An 18,470-nucleotide genomic window follows, 5' to 3' on the forward strand; every position below is an offset into this window, starting at 1 on the left:
TTGAGCAGTGCTAAACCTACAGTTCTTTTAGGCGTGGCCTGAACATGACTTCCTTTATAATGTGAGTCAAGTGAGAGCTTTGGGTGGGGGCACAAAATTCATGTAGACAGTTTTTGTCTGAGCGTGAAGGTATATAGCTTAGCATTTTTACTTCATTTGTATGACATTCATAATTATTAGGTGGGTGTGTTTAAGAAACGACAGGGAACAAGAATAGCCGTCTCATCAAACAACTATACTGGAAAGAGATTTACAAAAGACTGCAGGTTGAAAAGAAAACTAGTCCCCTGCCCGCTCTTAAAAGAAGTTCCCACTATCTTCTTCCACCTCCCGTGGCCCAAAAGCTCCACCCTGGACATTATGAAACCCCCACGCTTCAGTGGTTGTGTTAGAGCCCAAAAGATAAAAATGGGACCATGCATCCCTCCCTCTCTCTCTCTCTCTCTCTTTATCTCTCTCTGTGTGTATCCGCCTGTGGAGATAGGAAAAAGAGGAAAAAGATAAAAATGGGACCATGCAAGGCACTAGCCAGTCCACCACCACCACCACCACCAACACCAACACCACAATCTTTTGCTAGATTCCAGCAGCACTCGTCTTAAGATTCGCTTCCCCACCACTCATACCTCACTAGATAACGACTCCTTCTATATCTATCTACGGTCTATAAAGCCTTTCTTTTCCTTCTTTTTATAAATATCCCCTACTTTCCACTGATATCACCTTGTCACCTAACCCTCTCGACACTTTCATCTCACTAACTCTCTAACTTTCTTATCGTAACCCACTAACCACTTTTAATTAATATACAAATTCTCCATTAATTATCTGTCCTCACTAACTTACAAACTCCAATAGACCTTTTCTTCTCTCTTCATATTTTTTTAACTCATGCGCCCATGCCACAATTTAAAATACATCAACAAATCACCTCAGATTAAACTAACAGAAAGCCAGCGGCCGTCTAACATTCTATATAAGCAATTGGTTTTATGAATGTAAATATGATTAATCTATATAAATCCATAATTTGTTAGAGGGTTATTTAAAGAAATCATTTTTGGTTAATCTGAACTCTCCAAACATGTCCGTGAGCCTTACGCAAACACGTAAAATCACATATAAGACTCACACACAAAGCACAAGAAAGGAAAACAAATGAAAAGAAAGAAGAAATAAAAAGAAGGGAGAGAATAGTTGCCGTCATCATGACAATATATTGTAATAAAAATTAAAATATTCTCTCTCTCTCTCCTCCTTTCTCTCTCGCGTATTTCCATTCCATTCCACCCCTCCCCTCCCCTCCCCTCCCCTTCCTTCGTCTTGTTTCCGTTTCCCACGTGCGAGACATTTTAAAACACGACACCTCCCGCTCCACCACACGTGCCAATGGCTGGCCTTACTTCCCTCTCTCCTCTCCCGCCATCTTCCGTTTCATGGCTTCCACGCGCTCGCCCACACCACGGGCTGGTCCTTCCACGCGAGGAAGATTCCGGGGGCGGCGCCTCCGGGATCATCCGCCTCCCCCGCCGACCGCATCGACCACCCCTCCCTATACCTCCTCAGCAGCGCCCTCACGTCGTCCGCTACGTCCTCGCTGAACGCCGCCGGCGCGAACCCCGCCGCCCGCATCCGCAGCGACCACCCCGCCGCCGTCTCCCTCCGCTCCGCCGACTCCGCCGCCGGGCACGCGACCAGGTCCACCACCGCCCGCCCTGCCGCCCGCTCCAGCGCCAGCCTCTCGTTGCTTGTCCTCGGAAAGCTCTCCTCCAGCGAGTCGAAGTAAGCCGAGAAGAACCTCAAACTTTCCCTGAACACCTTCAAGAACCCCTCTTCCCCCTCCTCCCCTCCACCATCGCCGCCGCTGGCCGCCTGGAGGTCCGACTCCTCCTCCACCACCGTCACGATCAGCGGCTGCAGCCGGCGGAGGGCGTTTATAAACAAGTCCCGCCGGCTGCCGGCAGGGGACACGCTGTGGAGCGCGTTGACGCAGTTGACTGCCAGCAAGGCGCCGCCACCTTCCCGAAGATCGAGGCGGTCGAGGTCGAGCTCTGATAGATCGCCGGCGTGGTGGATGACGTTGAACTTGAACGGCACGCCCATGAGCCGAGCGAACTTCTCCATTCTTTGTCCGATCTCCTTCATCACCCTCTGGACGGCGGCCGACGGCGAGGCCGAGGAGACGACGGTGGTGATAGAGAGGTGCGGGGTGTCGTCCGATGACCGGGTGGCGAGGGCCTCCAAGAGAGTGGGCCACTGGGTGCAGAAGGTGTTGCTGAGGTCCAGAATGTGGAGCCGCTGCGGCTGGGGGGACCCACCGCCACCGGCGGCATCGAGAAAGGACTCGAGGATGGCGCCGTTGGCGGCGACGTGTCCGAAGGAGGACCAGGGGCTGAGCTCCTGGAATCTCAAGGCGGTGCGGCGGGTGGAGTCGAAGGAGCACGTGCGGTCGGAGGCCGCGGCGAGGGTGAGGAGCGTGCGGGGCCCCGCAGAGGTCAGCCGGGCGAAGAGCGCCTGGAGAAAGTACGACGCTACCTTCTGCTCGGTGTCGCCGTACGGCGACGCAAGCTCGTTCAGCATCCACATCAGCTGCTGCACGCGCTGCGAGTCGCGGGCGGCGACCGCCCGGGCGCACTCCAGCAGCAGCTGCGCCGCCCACCCACCTCCGCCCCCGCCTGCGGCCGCCGACGATGACGAAGCGAAATCGATATTAAGGTCCGGGGGGAAGGAAAAGTCGGCCAGCTCGAAGAGTACGTGGGCGGTGGAAGCGGTGGTGGTGGTGGCAGCGGTGGAGGGGGTTGGGGTCGCGGCGGTGGAAGGGTGAGGCTGGAGGTGCTTGGAAGAAGAGGAGGACGAGAAGTCTTCATCCACACAAACGTGGTAATTGTTTCCACATTCTTCCCTGTACTTCTCCTCTTCCCGGTTTTGAAAGGGTTGGTGGAACAAATGGTGGTTGGCTTTCGAGGATCTCGAGCTGCTCGACGTACGACTGGATTTGAAAGACGACTGCTGGTCGGACGACTGTAGGCTAACCAATCTAAACAACGTATCCATCTAACCAGGAGTGCACATAGAGATCGATAAGAGAGAGATATAAAGAAACAAATTAAGCAGTATGGTAGTCAGAAGTTGGAGGAAAGGGAGAAAAGAAGGTGGGAGAGGAGGAGTTTAAAAGGAGAAGGGAGAAGGGAGAGAGGATCTTGGGGTTGGAATTTAGCTGAGGGAGAGTTTAACTCAGAGAGGAGGGATGGGAGGGTGGAAGTGGAATCTACGGTGGGTGGTGACTGCATTCATTTTAATGGTGGGATGGGTACCTTTATTTTGTGGAGGCAGAAGCTTTTGGTGCGATCGATGAGCGATATGAGTGGGGGAGTGGGGCTCCCTTTTTCCGTGCTTTGCTTTGCTAGCTTTGCCTCTCTTTTATGCTTGTTTGCCCATGGAGTGACTCATGTGGGCCTTCCCTCCGTTACATACAAATATATAATAAAAAAGAACAACCTTGGAGGGTTGGCAGACGGCCAGGGGGGCTAATGAGAGAAGAAGTTAGGTGTGCCTTTGGCTTCAGAGACACAGAGGAAGGCGTGCGCCGAGGGGAGGGCGGGGTGGGGGTGTGTTTTCAGAAAAGCAGGAGGGGCGTGCATGGGTACCATCATCAAACCCACCGGGCACCTCCCAAAACATTCTTTCGCCCCCCCTAATTCCCTTCCTGGCCCTCATAAATCCTGCCCATGCTCCGGGTTTCTTTTGCTCCTTTTCCCATGCCAGGTTTAGTTTATGTTTTCTGTGATATAACATGCGGAATAACCAGTACGTGACCGGATATTTTATTGACCGTTTGAATAATATTGCAGAGAAGAATGATGGGTTTGTAGTTTAAACATGGAAGGCCGCCCAATGACCATCTTGACTACCGTGCCATTTTGTGGTGCGTCTCTAATTTGTCCTCCAATTCCAAAGGAGCTTCACCTGGCGTCAGAACTCCTGTCTTTTAGCCAACCAACGACCATTTCGAAGTCATCATGCTGCTGCACCTCCTTCAGCTCAAGAGATCTACAAGGTGGATATTAAGTTCGAATTGTGACAAAAAAAGTGGAGGATAGAGATTTGAACTTAATTAGCCATGTTGATATGTAATTTATGGTTTGATGGCTGTGATAGGTTTGCTGTGGTAGCTAGCTAGAGACATTATTATATATAAGCTTTATATGATATCTAAATTGGCTTTCTAAAATTGTCCTCTATGTATCTTTTAAGAAGGACTCCAGGAGAGTAAGAATTTTGGTAATGTAATCAAAGCGTGAGATTGAAGTGGAGTAATGCATAAGAAATGGTTTCAAACATGCTTCTACGAGTTCGAAATTTAGAATTTAATGGCAAACAACAAAATTTGGCATCATTTTATGGATTTTAGGGTTTAAGTACAGTGATGGTGATCTCACATAATATAAGCAGGGTTTAATCTAGATTAAACTAGAAAATAAGCTCTTTTTTTACCAAAACGCATGTTATGTATGATTTAGGGCTTAGACATCTTTTTGAAATGAAAGTGATGGATAATTAAATAACAATTGGTATATTGCTTGAACAAGTAAATAAGAGGGACTGACGAGCAAGACCTTGTGGAAGCCAAATTAAGGTGGTCAACAAGATAAAGCTTATATATTCCAGGGTCCCGTAATGGTGAAAAGGGTGCTAACCAAGCCCAGGCTAAAATATGTCTTCAAGTTCGATAGTAATGTTAATCTAAATGATATGTAACAATCAATTGAATGTAACATGGAATAGACAATCATTTTTCCTTGTACCTTTCCACCATTTTTTTTTTATTGTACATAAACTAATTGTTTGAAGATAAGGTTCTTTCGTGCGTGTTGGGTGTGAATTAACCGACCTCAACATGATCGGGACAAATTTATATTCATCATTGACTTCTACATTTCATGCATCCCTGCCTGAAAAGTCAAAGAAGGCAGCATTATTCCTTCTGCATCATATTAGGGCTGCTACATTGTAAATTTGATGTTGACTATTCCCACAAGTTTATTAACTTTATACATGGTATCCATGTTATGTAATTGACTTCATTGCATATGGATCAAAATGTTAGCAATCAATGCATACAAGTTTAGCAGGATGAACGTCTTAAGGTGGATGTGCGTCTAATAAGGATGACAGAGTTTGAGTCTTTCATAATAAACCCAAATTTGAACACCGATGGAGTTCTTATTGGAAACATATTTGATGGTTTGAGAACATAAGCTGAATTGGGAAACCAGAAGAAAACTTAAGAAAATATCTAACCTTTGCCTTGGTACACTGTACATCGGATAGGAGCGACTATTGGGACTGAAGATGTTTTTAAGCACAAGAAGGGAGTGGAAAAGTAAACTAGATATCTAAACACTCTCCAAGTGTCGATTCCTAAATCTACCATCAGATTTTCTACTTTATTATCATGTTAATCCACATACTTTAAGTGTATATAATTCTCATAAATTACCTTTCAACTTCTTTACAAATATTTAATCTGCAAAACCTTCGACGAAAAAGCACAATATACCAGACCGGAATCATGTATGAGATCATTGAAATCCAACGTAAAGGTAACACGATACACATGACCTTCAAAAGCTTGCTATTCTGTCATAAATTTGACAAAGTACAATCGCAATTGAATAACCTACATCACTAGCTAGCACAGTCAAAAATGAATCCCATTCATGTTCAGAAGCTGGCTGTGGGGAAAAGCCTCCCATCATGAACTCAAATAACTAAAAGCGCTTAAATAATTGTTGTCACTTGGAAGGGCTTCTTAATGGTCTCCATTTATTCTCTTTTTGTTTTCCTCTTCGAATCATCATGAAAAAAATCCCCTTGTTGGAGCCCTTCCTGTCTTTTGTCTGACATGAGAATTGGATAATGTTTTATGGATGGGCTCTTGGCTGTCTTCGTGGAGGCTTTCCTTTCAATCCAATGGAGCCAAAGGACGCGGACATCATCATCCATTTGTCTTGGTCAAAAGCAATTAGAGCACTAAAAAAAGGAAATTGGGATGGTTTTGGCTTTTTCTTGCCCCTCCTAACACGACGACTTCCCGCTTCTTAATTATATCCAGGTAATTGATGTAGAGAGCATCCATTTCAGATAAAAATTTATCATGGATTATTTTAATGTTTATTTGATTACAATTTTGAAATAACTTTGTATTTGGACTTCTTTCTTCATAAAAAAAATAAAAAGTAGGTAAAAAAATAAGGCATCTATACTGAGGGATCGATAGTTTAAGCTGATAGCTTCTAAAGTTTCAGATTCTATTGCTGAATTGATTTAACTTCAATTAAATTGGACAAAAAATATATAATTGGACTCAACCTAACTAGATATGAAACGATTCAACTACATCCAATACATATTATTTATACAACCTTTTTCTAGTCATTGGGCATACCAACCGAGTTGATATAGTTATTATACATTAGATACAAGTGGCCTAGCTTCTGCTTCCAGAATAGGACTAATGTCTATGCCTCCCACTAGCTTACAAGGGACATTGATATGTGAATTAAGCAGGAAAGTATATATATATCAGTTGATTGGAATTATTACTGGCCTTTTTTATTCTTTGAATGACCTCATTGCTATTAATCCTTTAGAAAAGCCTTCTGGTTAGGTCATTCAACTAACTAAATATAATGTTTAAATGTGATGGATATAATTGAAACAAGTCGATGTGGGGTTCACTTGGTTTTTTTTTGGTGTTTGATGGCTCAATAACCAAATGCCGATGAGATGTCACTGGCTCATCGATCATGGAGTCCATTTTGGATTTTGGACTTAATATGTGTATTTTGAGGGACAATTACTAGTCGTATGTGTTGCTTCTTTGCAATGAGGCTTTGATTTTTGTTGGATGGATATTTGATCAGGATACCACCTTCCAGAACCTTTTCAGTACCACGCGATGCAGCAGGAAGAAAAAAGAAATAAAATAAAAACAATCAAAATATGTGGATCATCCATAAAAGGGCTCGCCTCTTGGGGTATGCAAACTTTACTATGAAAAAAAAATTTTACAAGAGGAGATCTCTCCCTCAACCTTCGTACATCCAATTTCTCTCTCATCTGAAGTTCTCCTCACAAAAGCTCTCTCTCTTGGAAGACCCCCTGAACTCCTGAAGTGCCTGGCATCCGTTGTCCAAAAGCCTCGTGCTTCTTCTCTCTCAGCAACGCGCGCTTTTGTTTCTCTCCTCACGGGTTCTGTACGGCATCAACGGCAAAAATCAGACCACTCTGTTTTCCTTTGTGCCTCACAGGGCCTTTTAAAGGGCTTAAACCCAATTAGATTAGGTTTAAGACTCCTTAATCAATCCATATAAGAACCTACATCGTTGGATCGAGAACCAGATCAACCCACGCCCTCCGATTGCGCTCCGGTCCATGAAATAGTGCCATGAACCACGGAAAATGCATGGGAAACGCCCACGCGGTCCACAGGCCCAGCCGTGGACCGTCCGGTCCACAGTGGACTGGGGTACAGGCGCTGGGCCTGGGCCGACCCGTGCACGGGCTGGGCCGCGTGCTCGCCTAGGCCGTGCGCCCGGCTGGGCCGCACGCCTGGGTCACGCATCCCTCGTGTTGGCCCCGCCTGGGCTGCACGCCGCCGCCTACGGCCGCACCGCTGCTACTCCGCCGGTCCACTGCCGGCCGTCGGCGGTCCTCCACAGCTTCGGATCTCGTGCCGACTTCAAAAACTCGTATCTCCTCCATCTGAGCTTCGTTTGGGATGATCTTGATCTCGTTGGATTCTATTTTTTGCCGCAAACCTCACTGTGGGCTCAATGTGGGCTGAATCTCGAGACGTCAAATCTTAACAGTTTTGTTGTCTCTTATTTATTGATAAGATGTAATCATAAGCTTCTTGGGTTTTAGGCAGGAGTGTTGAAGGGAATCTTTCTGCTTTGCTCCTTTTCCCTTCTCTATAGCTTTTTAATTTCTTTTTGACTTTATACGTGCATAAAGCCGTGGCCCTAAGGACACCCTTTTTTTTTTTGATAGGACCATATTTTTTTCTCTTTCGTGGGAGGAAGGTCCTTTCTACGTGTCTCTAGGAGCAGGGCTGTGAAGTGGATATAGAGCCTAGGAACCTAAAATAATTTTTGAATTCTAAACCTCTAAGTAGAGCTCATGTCAAATTACAAGAATATTACTTTAAAATTTTAAAATAAGTTATTAAATCAAACTCAGAATTTGTTCAAAAGATCATGGTTACTAATTGCCATTAGTTATTTGGTTTTTCAAAAGGAGAAGCAAGAGAAGAAAAACCTAATCGCATTAACAGGCAATGTAACTTTAATTAGCTTGTTGCAGGAGACTTCTCTCCAGCATTTGCATGTAGGAGGGTCTAAAGTTTAAGATCACAAGAAGGCTTTATCACCGTGAATCTCAAAATAAATAAATAAATAAATAAATTGTTGTTAAGTAAAATTACTTAGTATCATTAAAATAAATTGTATTGCAAATACTGTTAAACTAGTAACTCCGCTATCATGAAATTGTTACACATAAAAAATAAGTTAAAAATTAATAAAAATAATATTTTTCAGAATTTAATTGTAGCTATTGATGCAAACCAAAATAAAAAATATTTTTTTAGACAAAATGGTGGCAATCCATCTCATGTTTCAACGATGAAAGTAAATGAAACAAGAGCAGCAAATAGAGAGAATAAAGCAAAAGACATTAGGAAAAAAGAGAGAAGAAAGAGGAGGGAGAAGGAGACAAATTCAATTATCTCAGGTTAGGTTTGAATCTTGCTTAGATGTGACCCAAATCAAAATTATGTACACCTCTATCTTGGAGAATCAATTAAACCATACCTTTATCTCACTTGTCTTGAGGGAACCTATACAAGCATAAATTAAAAGAATTAATTAAGAGAAATTTAATACTCGAGTTCCTTCTTTTCTTTAATCAAAAAATTGGGTCAAACGTGGCTTGCATTCTTCCGCTGACAAGCTGGCCCTAGCCCTATCTCATTGGTCCCCTCATGTTCATTGAGACTATGTCAGTCCATAGATTTGAAAATGGATATCATAACAATTTTTTTTTGAGTATTAAATAATTTCTAGAAACTGCTTATATATATATATATATATATGAAGTATGGGGTTTCGAGTCTTGCCCTCATTCAGATTTCCACCAAGATTCCTTCTATCCTATTTCTCAAATACGCATGCACATTATCATCATCATCTAGATCATTTTTATGAAATAAAGGATTGTTATCAAACATTTCTCAAAGTTTAGAAGGCTTTATTAAAGAATTTGGTAAATTTCATGACTACCTATTAGCCTGACATGTCAATCTCTTAAAAAATTTGTGCGATATGTCAATTCAAGGCAAACTTAAATTTAAAGAAAACCAAGATACAATGCAATCTATTTGGTCAATTGTTTGTTAAAAAAATTTATTACTACAAAAAATTTGGCTATTAGTAACGGCTAAATACCATCGCTGATAATCGATTTGCCGTCACTAATACTATTAATGATGGCACTCCATCGCTAATTGATGGTCGGAACAACCCTAATCGCTAATTGCCATTATTAGCGACTAATTTTTTAGCTGTCGCTAATAATGACTATTACCGACAGTATTTGTGGTGGCTATATTCTGTCGTTATTTATTTTTTATTTTTAAATTAAATTTTAAAAAATTTTAAAAAAACTTAGTGATGGCTATTTTATCGCTAATGCCATTACTAATTAGCGATGGCTAAAGCTGTCGCTAATATCGTCAATAATAGTTAATTTTATTTTTTTTAAAAATTTATAATAATATTTTTTTAAAATTTATTTTAATTAATTACAATCAATTATGGTTCTTACCATCTGTTATAATTAAAATCCAAAGATAATTTGACAATCATAAATAAAAATTAATTATATTATATTAAAAATATAAATTATATAATTTTACAAGCAGTATAAAAAAATATACTATATTAAAATAAAAAAAAAGATCTGATCCTCCTCATCATCCTCCTGCTCCTCTCCAGTAGCTGGTAGATGAGAGCCGGATATTCCAACATCCTGAAATAAAAAAAATTAAATATTATTCATAAATTTTGATATGGAGGTGTATCTTTCAATACACTTCTTTCATTCTCGAATAAATTATTTTTATATATTTTATTTGATGATATAAAGCTATAGACACCCCCGGTCCATCAATTGAATAGTTAAATTAAATTTTTATCTCCTAAATCTCTTTTTTTGACTCAAGCCTAAATATATAAAGCTTCTAAATATGAAAATTTAAAACAAATAAAAAGATTTACTAATGAAATTATCTGATGTGATGGTTGGGACAATGAGCCCAGTTGGTCGCACAGTTGCGGGTTCTGAAGAATCTCCACGATCGTATCGTGGACGGCATCCCAGAAGCTCTAAAGTCGCTGGCTCAGAAGTCTTTACATGACCTCCTTCACGTGCGCATCACTCCAAGTCTGTGGTGTCAAGGCCTGTGAGGACACCGAAGAGTATCGAGCTGCTGGAGGGTCGAAGCTATGGCTGAATCCTATGATCTAGCTCTTACTCACCCCTCCGATGATCTTAAGCCATCGCTCAAGGTCAAAGAGGGGCTGAGTAGATGGGTCATCACCATACCGCCCAATGACGTACTCCACATAATCCACCTGTACAGTTCAAAAATATATTAATTTTAATATACATATCAGATCCTGTAACAACTGAATAAATATAGTTTGAAATTCTTACAACAATCTGTCGTAATCTAGAATCTAAGTAATTACCAACCCTCCTAGACTGATGTGTGACCTCCCACAACCGCAACTGGCCTGGTGGATGACCTAGCTGTTGTGTCTACAATAAGTAAATAATAAAATTAAATTAATTAAAGCATACATATAAGAGTTTTTATATTTTTAGTAAAAAATTTTGGTATAGATTTTTTACCAGTCTGTCGGCCACAACATGTGTGCCGACGGAGCCATCCATGTGCCTGATCAGATTCTGTTGGGCGGCACGGTTCTGTCTGGCCCTCTGCTGCCTACTGGAGTGCTCCTCACTGCTCCACTAGTCACAGAGGGCCTTCTATACGTCTGTCCGTATTTAGTGATCTCCGTAGAACCTCCAGTCTGATAGTGATTGAAAATCGAAATGCTAAATGACGGACTGCCTGAGGCTGTAGAGGCCATCTCGGAGCCTCTATGTGGCCACCTCGTTGAAGATCTGACGGCCAGCATCCTCATCCTAGGGAGTCTCGAATCGGTAGTACTCCTAAAAGATAGAATCAAAGCATGTATTAATAAGTAGAATATAAATGTATTGTGAATTTAAAAATTAAACATTTCTGACTTATTCAAAACATCTCCCAGACTGCATCACAAGCTCCAGACGGCCAGTTGGAGAACTCATTCACTGACCCTAGCATCAAGCATTGGATGATGCTAGTAATCACACAAGATACTCCAGGCTCTCTAAACGTACTACAAAATTGATTTTGATAAATAAATATTAACTTTAGAATGACTAAATTCTAAACATATTAATTGAAGTTGTAGCACTTACGAGCGACTCTGAATGTAGATGAGTTGTCTATCCTCCAGCTGAGTTGGAGGTGTCACGAGCCGGATGGATCCTCGACCATGGCTCTATGTTTGGGAGCCGATCGCTACTACATGTGACTGTGGGGTCACTTGTGACCTCCTGTCATCCGAATCTGAACACAAAACTAAAAGAAAAATTATCCGATCGCATCGGATGTCAGGAAGAAAATTGAATAGATTAGCAATTAAAATTTTTATAACATTTATGAAATCTCACCTTGATTCATAATGGAAGACTTGATTAAAGTAAAAGAAGTTCTTGAATCGATTTGCTTCGTGAGATCCAGATGCCCAGATCCTCTACTTCACATGCACGTCAAGCAATGTAGGAGAGAGGGATGAAGCTCTTCTTTAGAAAGAGAGGAGAAGTGGCCTTAAGATCTGATCTCTATGCTTGGGAACAACCCACATGCCACCACACAAGGAGAGGGAGGATGCCCAAGAGGAGAAGATGCCTAGAAGAAGAGAAGATGTCCAAGAGAGGATGTCTCCATGCCCAAGCCCTTGCTCACGCTTAGATTGCTTTTCTTCTTCTCTAAACTCATTCTTAAATAGATAAGAGATCTTATATTTAATCAAATACCTTCATAGATTAGGAATAGGACCCTCCAAGTTTGAATCAAATCCAAACTCCTTAAACCATAAGTTTCCTAATGAAAGTAGGAGAGACGCCAACTTACGCCTCCCTTCACTATGTTGCACGCCCAAGGAGAGGGGCTGTTTCCAGCACCGTCTCCACCATCTTGGTTGGCCATATAGATGAGAGAATACCTGATAATCTTGGCTAAGTGTATCAAATCTGATTTAGTTTAAGTTTGTACTCAATTCGAATCCGAATCTAACTTGGATAATTAACCTAATTTAGCCTCAATAAAATCAAATCCAATTAATTTACATCTAATCTAAAGTAATTAAGACTCGAATCTAATTTCTCATAATTTCTCGAATCATATATTTGATTAAATTTATCTCCAGAATCAAATTTGCATCTCATGTGTAGTGCTAGCTATATATAGTCAGTATTTAATTCCGTATGATCCATAACTTAATTTTTAATTAAGTAAATCCATATGTTTAATCAAATCTCATACTTCTAAATTGAACACATAAATATTCGATCAATTTTTTTCTACGTTGTTTGACTTTGTGTATGACTCCATAGGTTTGAACATTAAGTCGGTAGCATAGGAACCACTTCCTATACTAATCGAAGTGACTATCTAGCAATGATACCCGACATCCAGATAGGTCGAAGAATTATAAAGCAACATTCAAGAATCTTGACATATGGTTACTACATAATTCATCCCTTTGATCCTAATGCTCAAGGTGACCTAGAGTTTAATTATTAATTCTGAAATAGTCATCCTTATTATATTTCAATCTTTTTCAAATCTCATGACAGATCACAAGAATTACCTTAGCCAAGATTTTACTGGATTGAAATACAGTGATGCATTAACTCCTATAATCTGAAGGGGTCAATCCCATCTTAACTCACACACCGACTTCATAAGTACTTGACTGTATCTAGTAGTCTTTTATCACTGTATTAGAAATATAGATAGTCCGACGTCAAAGCATAGTGAATTACTTGTAAGTCACTGTGATGATCCTAGATTGAAGGAATGCTTATAACCATATTTTTCGTGTGCTGCTCTTGACAACAGAGTGCTCTATATCACTGTTTAGTGATTATGTACTCCTATATCTTATTTGTATGTCATACTAGTGTCTCCACACTCTTGGATTAAAATGACAACCAACCCATATAGCACACAACGATCGATACTCGATAAATATTATTATCCTTGTTAATAATATATCATTTGATCATGAACAAGTTTAAGAACTATTCGATAAATCCTCCTTTATCGATTATATTTAGTTCTAAGGACTTCATCATAATACAAGAGTTCAAAGAAAAATATACTTTTATGATGAACTTATCAAAATATTTTTTATTAATAATTTATATATAAATTACAAAGAGCTCAATCGTCTACAGATAGATAATTGACTTTAGGACACATTTTTCAACAAAAATATCTAATATAAAGAATGTTATATTAGTTAACAAAAGATAAAATAATATAAATGAGAATATCTAAAATGTTAGAGTTTATCGTCTAGTATGAGAGGTATAGAATCATGCGAGCTGGCCGTATAATCTCTCTCTCCTCTAGAGCTCTATTCTCGGCTGATACAGCTTCAACTTCTGAAAGACATGATGTATAATCTCTAAAAATAAAAATAAATAGATTCACCAAATTAATTATACAATTATGGATGACAATACAAGATTTAAAATAATGCAAGATCAATAATTAAAATGATTCTAAGATTATATATTTAGCACTATTCATCGACCTCTTCAGATGTCTGACACCGTTCGAATTCTTCTTTCGATTCTTCTTCTTCCACTTCTTTCTCTTCTTCCAGTTCTTCTTCTTCCTCCTATTCTTCTTCTTCTTGGACAGGATTGTCCTTTAAAATAAGTTTAGTTGGGTCTACCTTCTCATGTTGCCCATCATATACAAGAATTCTTGGAGCATCCAACTCGATATCTATTGAAGATCGATGAAATCCTAATGTTTCATCCTCCTGAAAGCATTCTGGTAATTGAGGCTCTTCTTCTTCTTCGAGCACGTAATGAATGGCTCGAGATTTAACTCGACATACAGTCCATCAATCTTTCCTTCCTCTCTCTCTTGATAGAAAAAGAGTATAATCCACTTGAGCAGCTTGTTGAGCTAGCACAAATAGTTTGTTGACATATGCTTTTGATCTATGTTTGATTTCAATAAGCCCGTATCGTAGATCAATCTTTATACCATTATTGTTATCAAACCATTGGCACTTAAATAGAATGATACTATTACCTCCATTATTGTTATTGAACCATTGGCGCATGGTTATGCGAGGATTCCATAGTAGCCACTTTCTGCCTCTTCCCACCAGCTACCCTTTACACACACTACTGTTTATTGTACTTTTATAATTTTTATATTGCTGGATGTGAAATTTGAAACTATTTACGTTTCAGCCACTATAGCATGTCACATATTTTGTTGGCCCGTAACCTAATGGTCTTAGTTTCTTTGGTACGGATTCGCCCCCTTGCATGACCAGTATATTATAAAAAGAATAAATTGAGAAAAATTCAAATATATAAAATAGCAATAGATACTTACCAATTGATGGAACCAGCATGCAAAGTTCTATGACCGTTGTGTGGATTTTTCTTCATCACTTATCCTTGGGTTGTCCCGTCTCAGCATCTCATCATATTGCCTAAACATATATAAAATAAGTATACTGAAATAAGTGATTAAAGAGTTGAGATTGAGGTGGACACTTACAGGACATATGGGTCGATCTCCTCGTATTTAGCAAAACATATGTCTCTATTTGTCTAAGTTCAGTATCGGAGAAAATCCGATGAACCTCATGCCCAAATTCATGGGCAAGATAGGCTAATATTGAGATCTCTTGCTCTGATCCCTCACCACCACCATCATCATTTCGATCTACTTGAGTCAGCTTTATCTGCACACTGGGATTAAAATAGTATCGACTAAAATTTGAAATTTCTTCTATTATATAAACCTCCACAATAGAACCTTTGACTTGGGCTTTATTTTCACTTTCTTCTTGAGACTGTGCATGTATTTTCAAATAGATACATCCACCTGTACTACACTAGTCCCCCCACCCTAGCTTCATATGCTAAATAAATCATGAAGTACTCCATAGAGTCGAAGAAGCTACGAGAAAATATCTTCTCCAACTTGCATCTGATCTTTACACTGCTGACCTCAAGACTGAAGATGTGGTCGGTTGATAGTTCGATAGCATAAATGTCTCTGAAGAAAAGACTAAGCTTGGTCAAAAAACTCTATATAGAGTTGGAAAGAAAATTACGTCAAGCCAATTGGAGTAATTATTGCATGAAGACATGACAGTCATGACTCTTTGGTCCATAGAACTTGCAATCTTTGACATTGACGCATCGACCTAGATTACTTGCATAACCATCTGAAAATTTAAGACTTTTACATCCTTCACAAACATCCTTCAACTACTCCCTCATTAAGGTATAAGATGCTTTCGACTTCAAAAATTTTTCAGGTGATACCTCAATCAGCTCTAATAGAGGATACTTGCATATGTTCTTTATATCTACTCGAGCCTTGAGATTGTCCTTTATCTTGCCCTTGACATCCATAACAGTGTAAAAAATATTATCGAATACATTCTTCTCAATATGCATGACGTCAAGATTATAACGGATCAAATTGGTGGATCAATACGGCAATTCTCAAAAGATGCTTCGCTTCACCTAATTATGGTTCTGCTTGTCAACTAGCATACCAAACTAGACTTCATCCAGTTAGGATACTCTCTCAAACACTTCCATGCCACTGAGGCACGGGGGTGCATGATCCTTCTCTATTTTATTCCTCCTGAAATTGTCCCACTGCTTTCGAAAAGGATGATGCTTGGGGAGGAATTGACGATGATAATTAAACTAACAGGGCTTACGACCATGCTTAAGCTGAAATAATTTTATATTCTCCATGCAATAAGGACATGCAAACTTTTCATGAGTGCTCCATCCTGACAGTATCCCATAAGTAGAAAAATCACTAATGGTCTATATCAATGTAGCCTTCATTACAAAATTTTGTTTCTTTGATGTATCAAAAATATGTATGCTATTGGACCATAAGAATTTTAGCTTATCAATAAGAGACCTTAGATATACATTAATGCTTCTACCAAGATGTCATGGTTCAGGAATGACTAATATAAGAAAGATATTACGTTCTTTCATGCACATCGCAAGAGAAATATTGTATGGAGTAATAAAGATTGGTCAATATGAATAAGGGGCCGTTGCGTGACTGAATGGTATAAAACTATCCATAGATAGATCCAGTCAGACATTGCGTGATTTCTGAGCAAATAAAGGATGGCAAGCATCAAATTATTTTCATGCTTCGCTGTCTGATAGATGACTCATCATATCGGAGTGCTTGTGAATCACTTCTTTGTGCCATCTCATCTGTCTTGTAGTACTCTTGGACAAGTAGAGCCTCTGAAATCTTGGAGTGAGAAAAAGATATCGAAGAACCTTATATGGTATGTCCTTCTGATTTTTACTCTCTTACTTCAACTTAAATTGACTTTCATCGTATACGTCATATGAACTCTTCAATTGGTCCTTCTTATAGAAAAGCATAGAATCATTACAGTATGCATCTATCTTCTTATATCCCATGCTTAACTCTTTCATCATTTTTTTTCGAAGTATAAAAGCTCCCAACAAGCTTCTCATCCTTCGATAGCATTTTCTTTATTATTACCATCATCCTATCATAACAATTGACCATCATATTAAACTCGACCTTCAAGTTCAATAACTCTGACACAGCTGATAATATATGTTAGGATTTGACACTTCGAGATTCAGCCCACATTGAGCCCACAACGAGGTTCGCAGCGAAAAACGGAGTCCAACGAGACTAAGATCACCTGAATCGGAGCTCGGATGGAGGAGATACGAGCTTTTGAAGTCGGTACGAGAATCGAGGTGGCGGAGGACCGCCGGCGACCGGCGGCGGGCGGCAGCGGCGCGGCCGCAGGCGGCGGTGCGCGGGATGTGAGTCCCAGGCCCGCGTGGGACGCGGGACCCAGGCCAGCGTGGGACACGCGACCCAGGCCTGCGCGGGACGCGCGACCCAAGCCCAGGCCCGCGCGGGACGCGCAACCCAGGCCTGCTGGCCCCTTGCCCCGGTCCACCATGGATCGGGTGGTCCACGATGTGGTCTGTGGACCGCGTGGGCGTTTCCCACGCGATTCTCGCGGTCCACGATACTATTTCGTGGACCGGAACGCGATCCAACGCCCCAGGTGGCTCCCGATCTTGATCCGACGGTTCAGGGGTTTTTCGGCTTTGTTTAGGACTCCTAATCCCTCTCTAATCAAGGTTTAAAGCCTGTTTAAACCTATAAAAAGCCCTGTGACCAAACAAAGAGGATTGGTGGTTGTTTTCTCGCCACCGTACGAACCGAGAGGAGAGAGAGAGGTGTGAGGCGCTGTGAGAGAAGGAGCAGGAGGCTCCTGGACAGCGGTCGCCAGGCTCTTCAGGGGTTCAGGGGGGTCTCTAAGAGAGAGAGAGCTTTTGTGAGGGAAACTTCATGTGAGAGAGAATTGGGTGTACAAGGGTTGAGGGTGAGGTCTCCTCTTGTAAAATTTCTTTTTCATAATGAAGTTTGCATGCCCCGTGGAGGCGAGCCCTTTTGTGGCTGATCCACGTATTTTGATTGTTTTTCCTTTTGTTTTGTTTCTTCTTTCTTCCTGCTGCATCGCGTGGTACTGAAAGGATCTTGGGAGGTGGTGTCCTGACCAGACATCCACCCAACAAGTGGTATCAGAGCAAAGCGGTACAAGGACGCAGATTGCAGTGGTGGTGAGCAAGACTGAAGATGGAGAAAACAGGAACAATCAAGATGGAGATCAACAAGTTCGATGGTAAGAGCAATTTCTCCTTGTGGCAGGCAAGGGTGAAAGACGTGCTCATCCAACAGGGGTTGATCGATGCTCTCTTGTGCGATGAGAAGCCGACCACCATGGAGGTGCGGGATTGGAAACGGCTACAGATGCAGGCGGTGAGTACCATCCGTATGTACCTGGCGGATGAGGTGGTGATCCATGTGCTGAGCGAGACTTCCCTGACAGTGCTGTGGTCGAAGCTCGAAGAGTTGTACATGGCGAAGTCTCTCACCAACATTCTTTTCCTCTGAAGGCAGTTTTACCAACTGCGGATGACTGAGA

General features: G+C 41.1%; 1 protein-coding gene across 1 annotated transcript; it reads right to left on the reverse strand.

Annotated features, from left to right (window-relative positions):
- Nucleotides 1-1,041: 1,041 nt before the first annotated feature.
- LOC105060685 (protein SHORT-ROOT 1) lies at nucleotides 1,042-3,450 on the reverse strand. The gene has a single exon (XM_010944485.4). It carries the CDS (start codon nucleotides 3,052-3,054, stop codon nucleotides 1,435-1,437), a length of 1,620 nt encoding a protein of 539 aa, XP_010942787.1. The 5' UTR covers nucleotides 3,055-3,450; the 3' UTR covers nucleotides 1,042-1,434.
- Nucleotides 3,451-18,470: the final 15,020 nt, after the last annotated feature.

This window comes from Elaeis guineensis, chromosome 13 (genome assembly GCF_000442705.2).
Source record: "Elaeis guineensis isolate ETL-2024a chromosome 13, EG11, whole genome shotgun sequence".
NCBI classification, from domain to species: Eukaryota; Viridiplantae; Streptophyta; class Magnoliopsida; order Arecales; family Arecaceae; genus Elaeis; species Elaeis guineensis.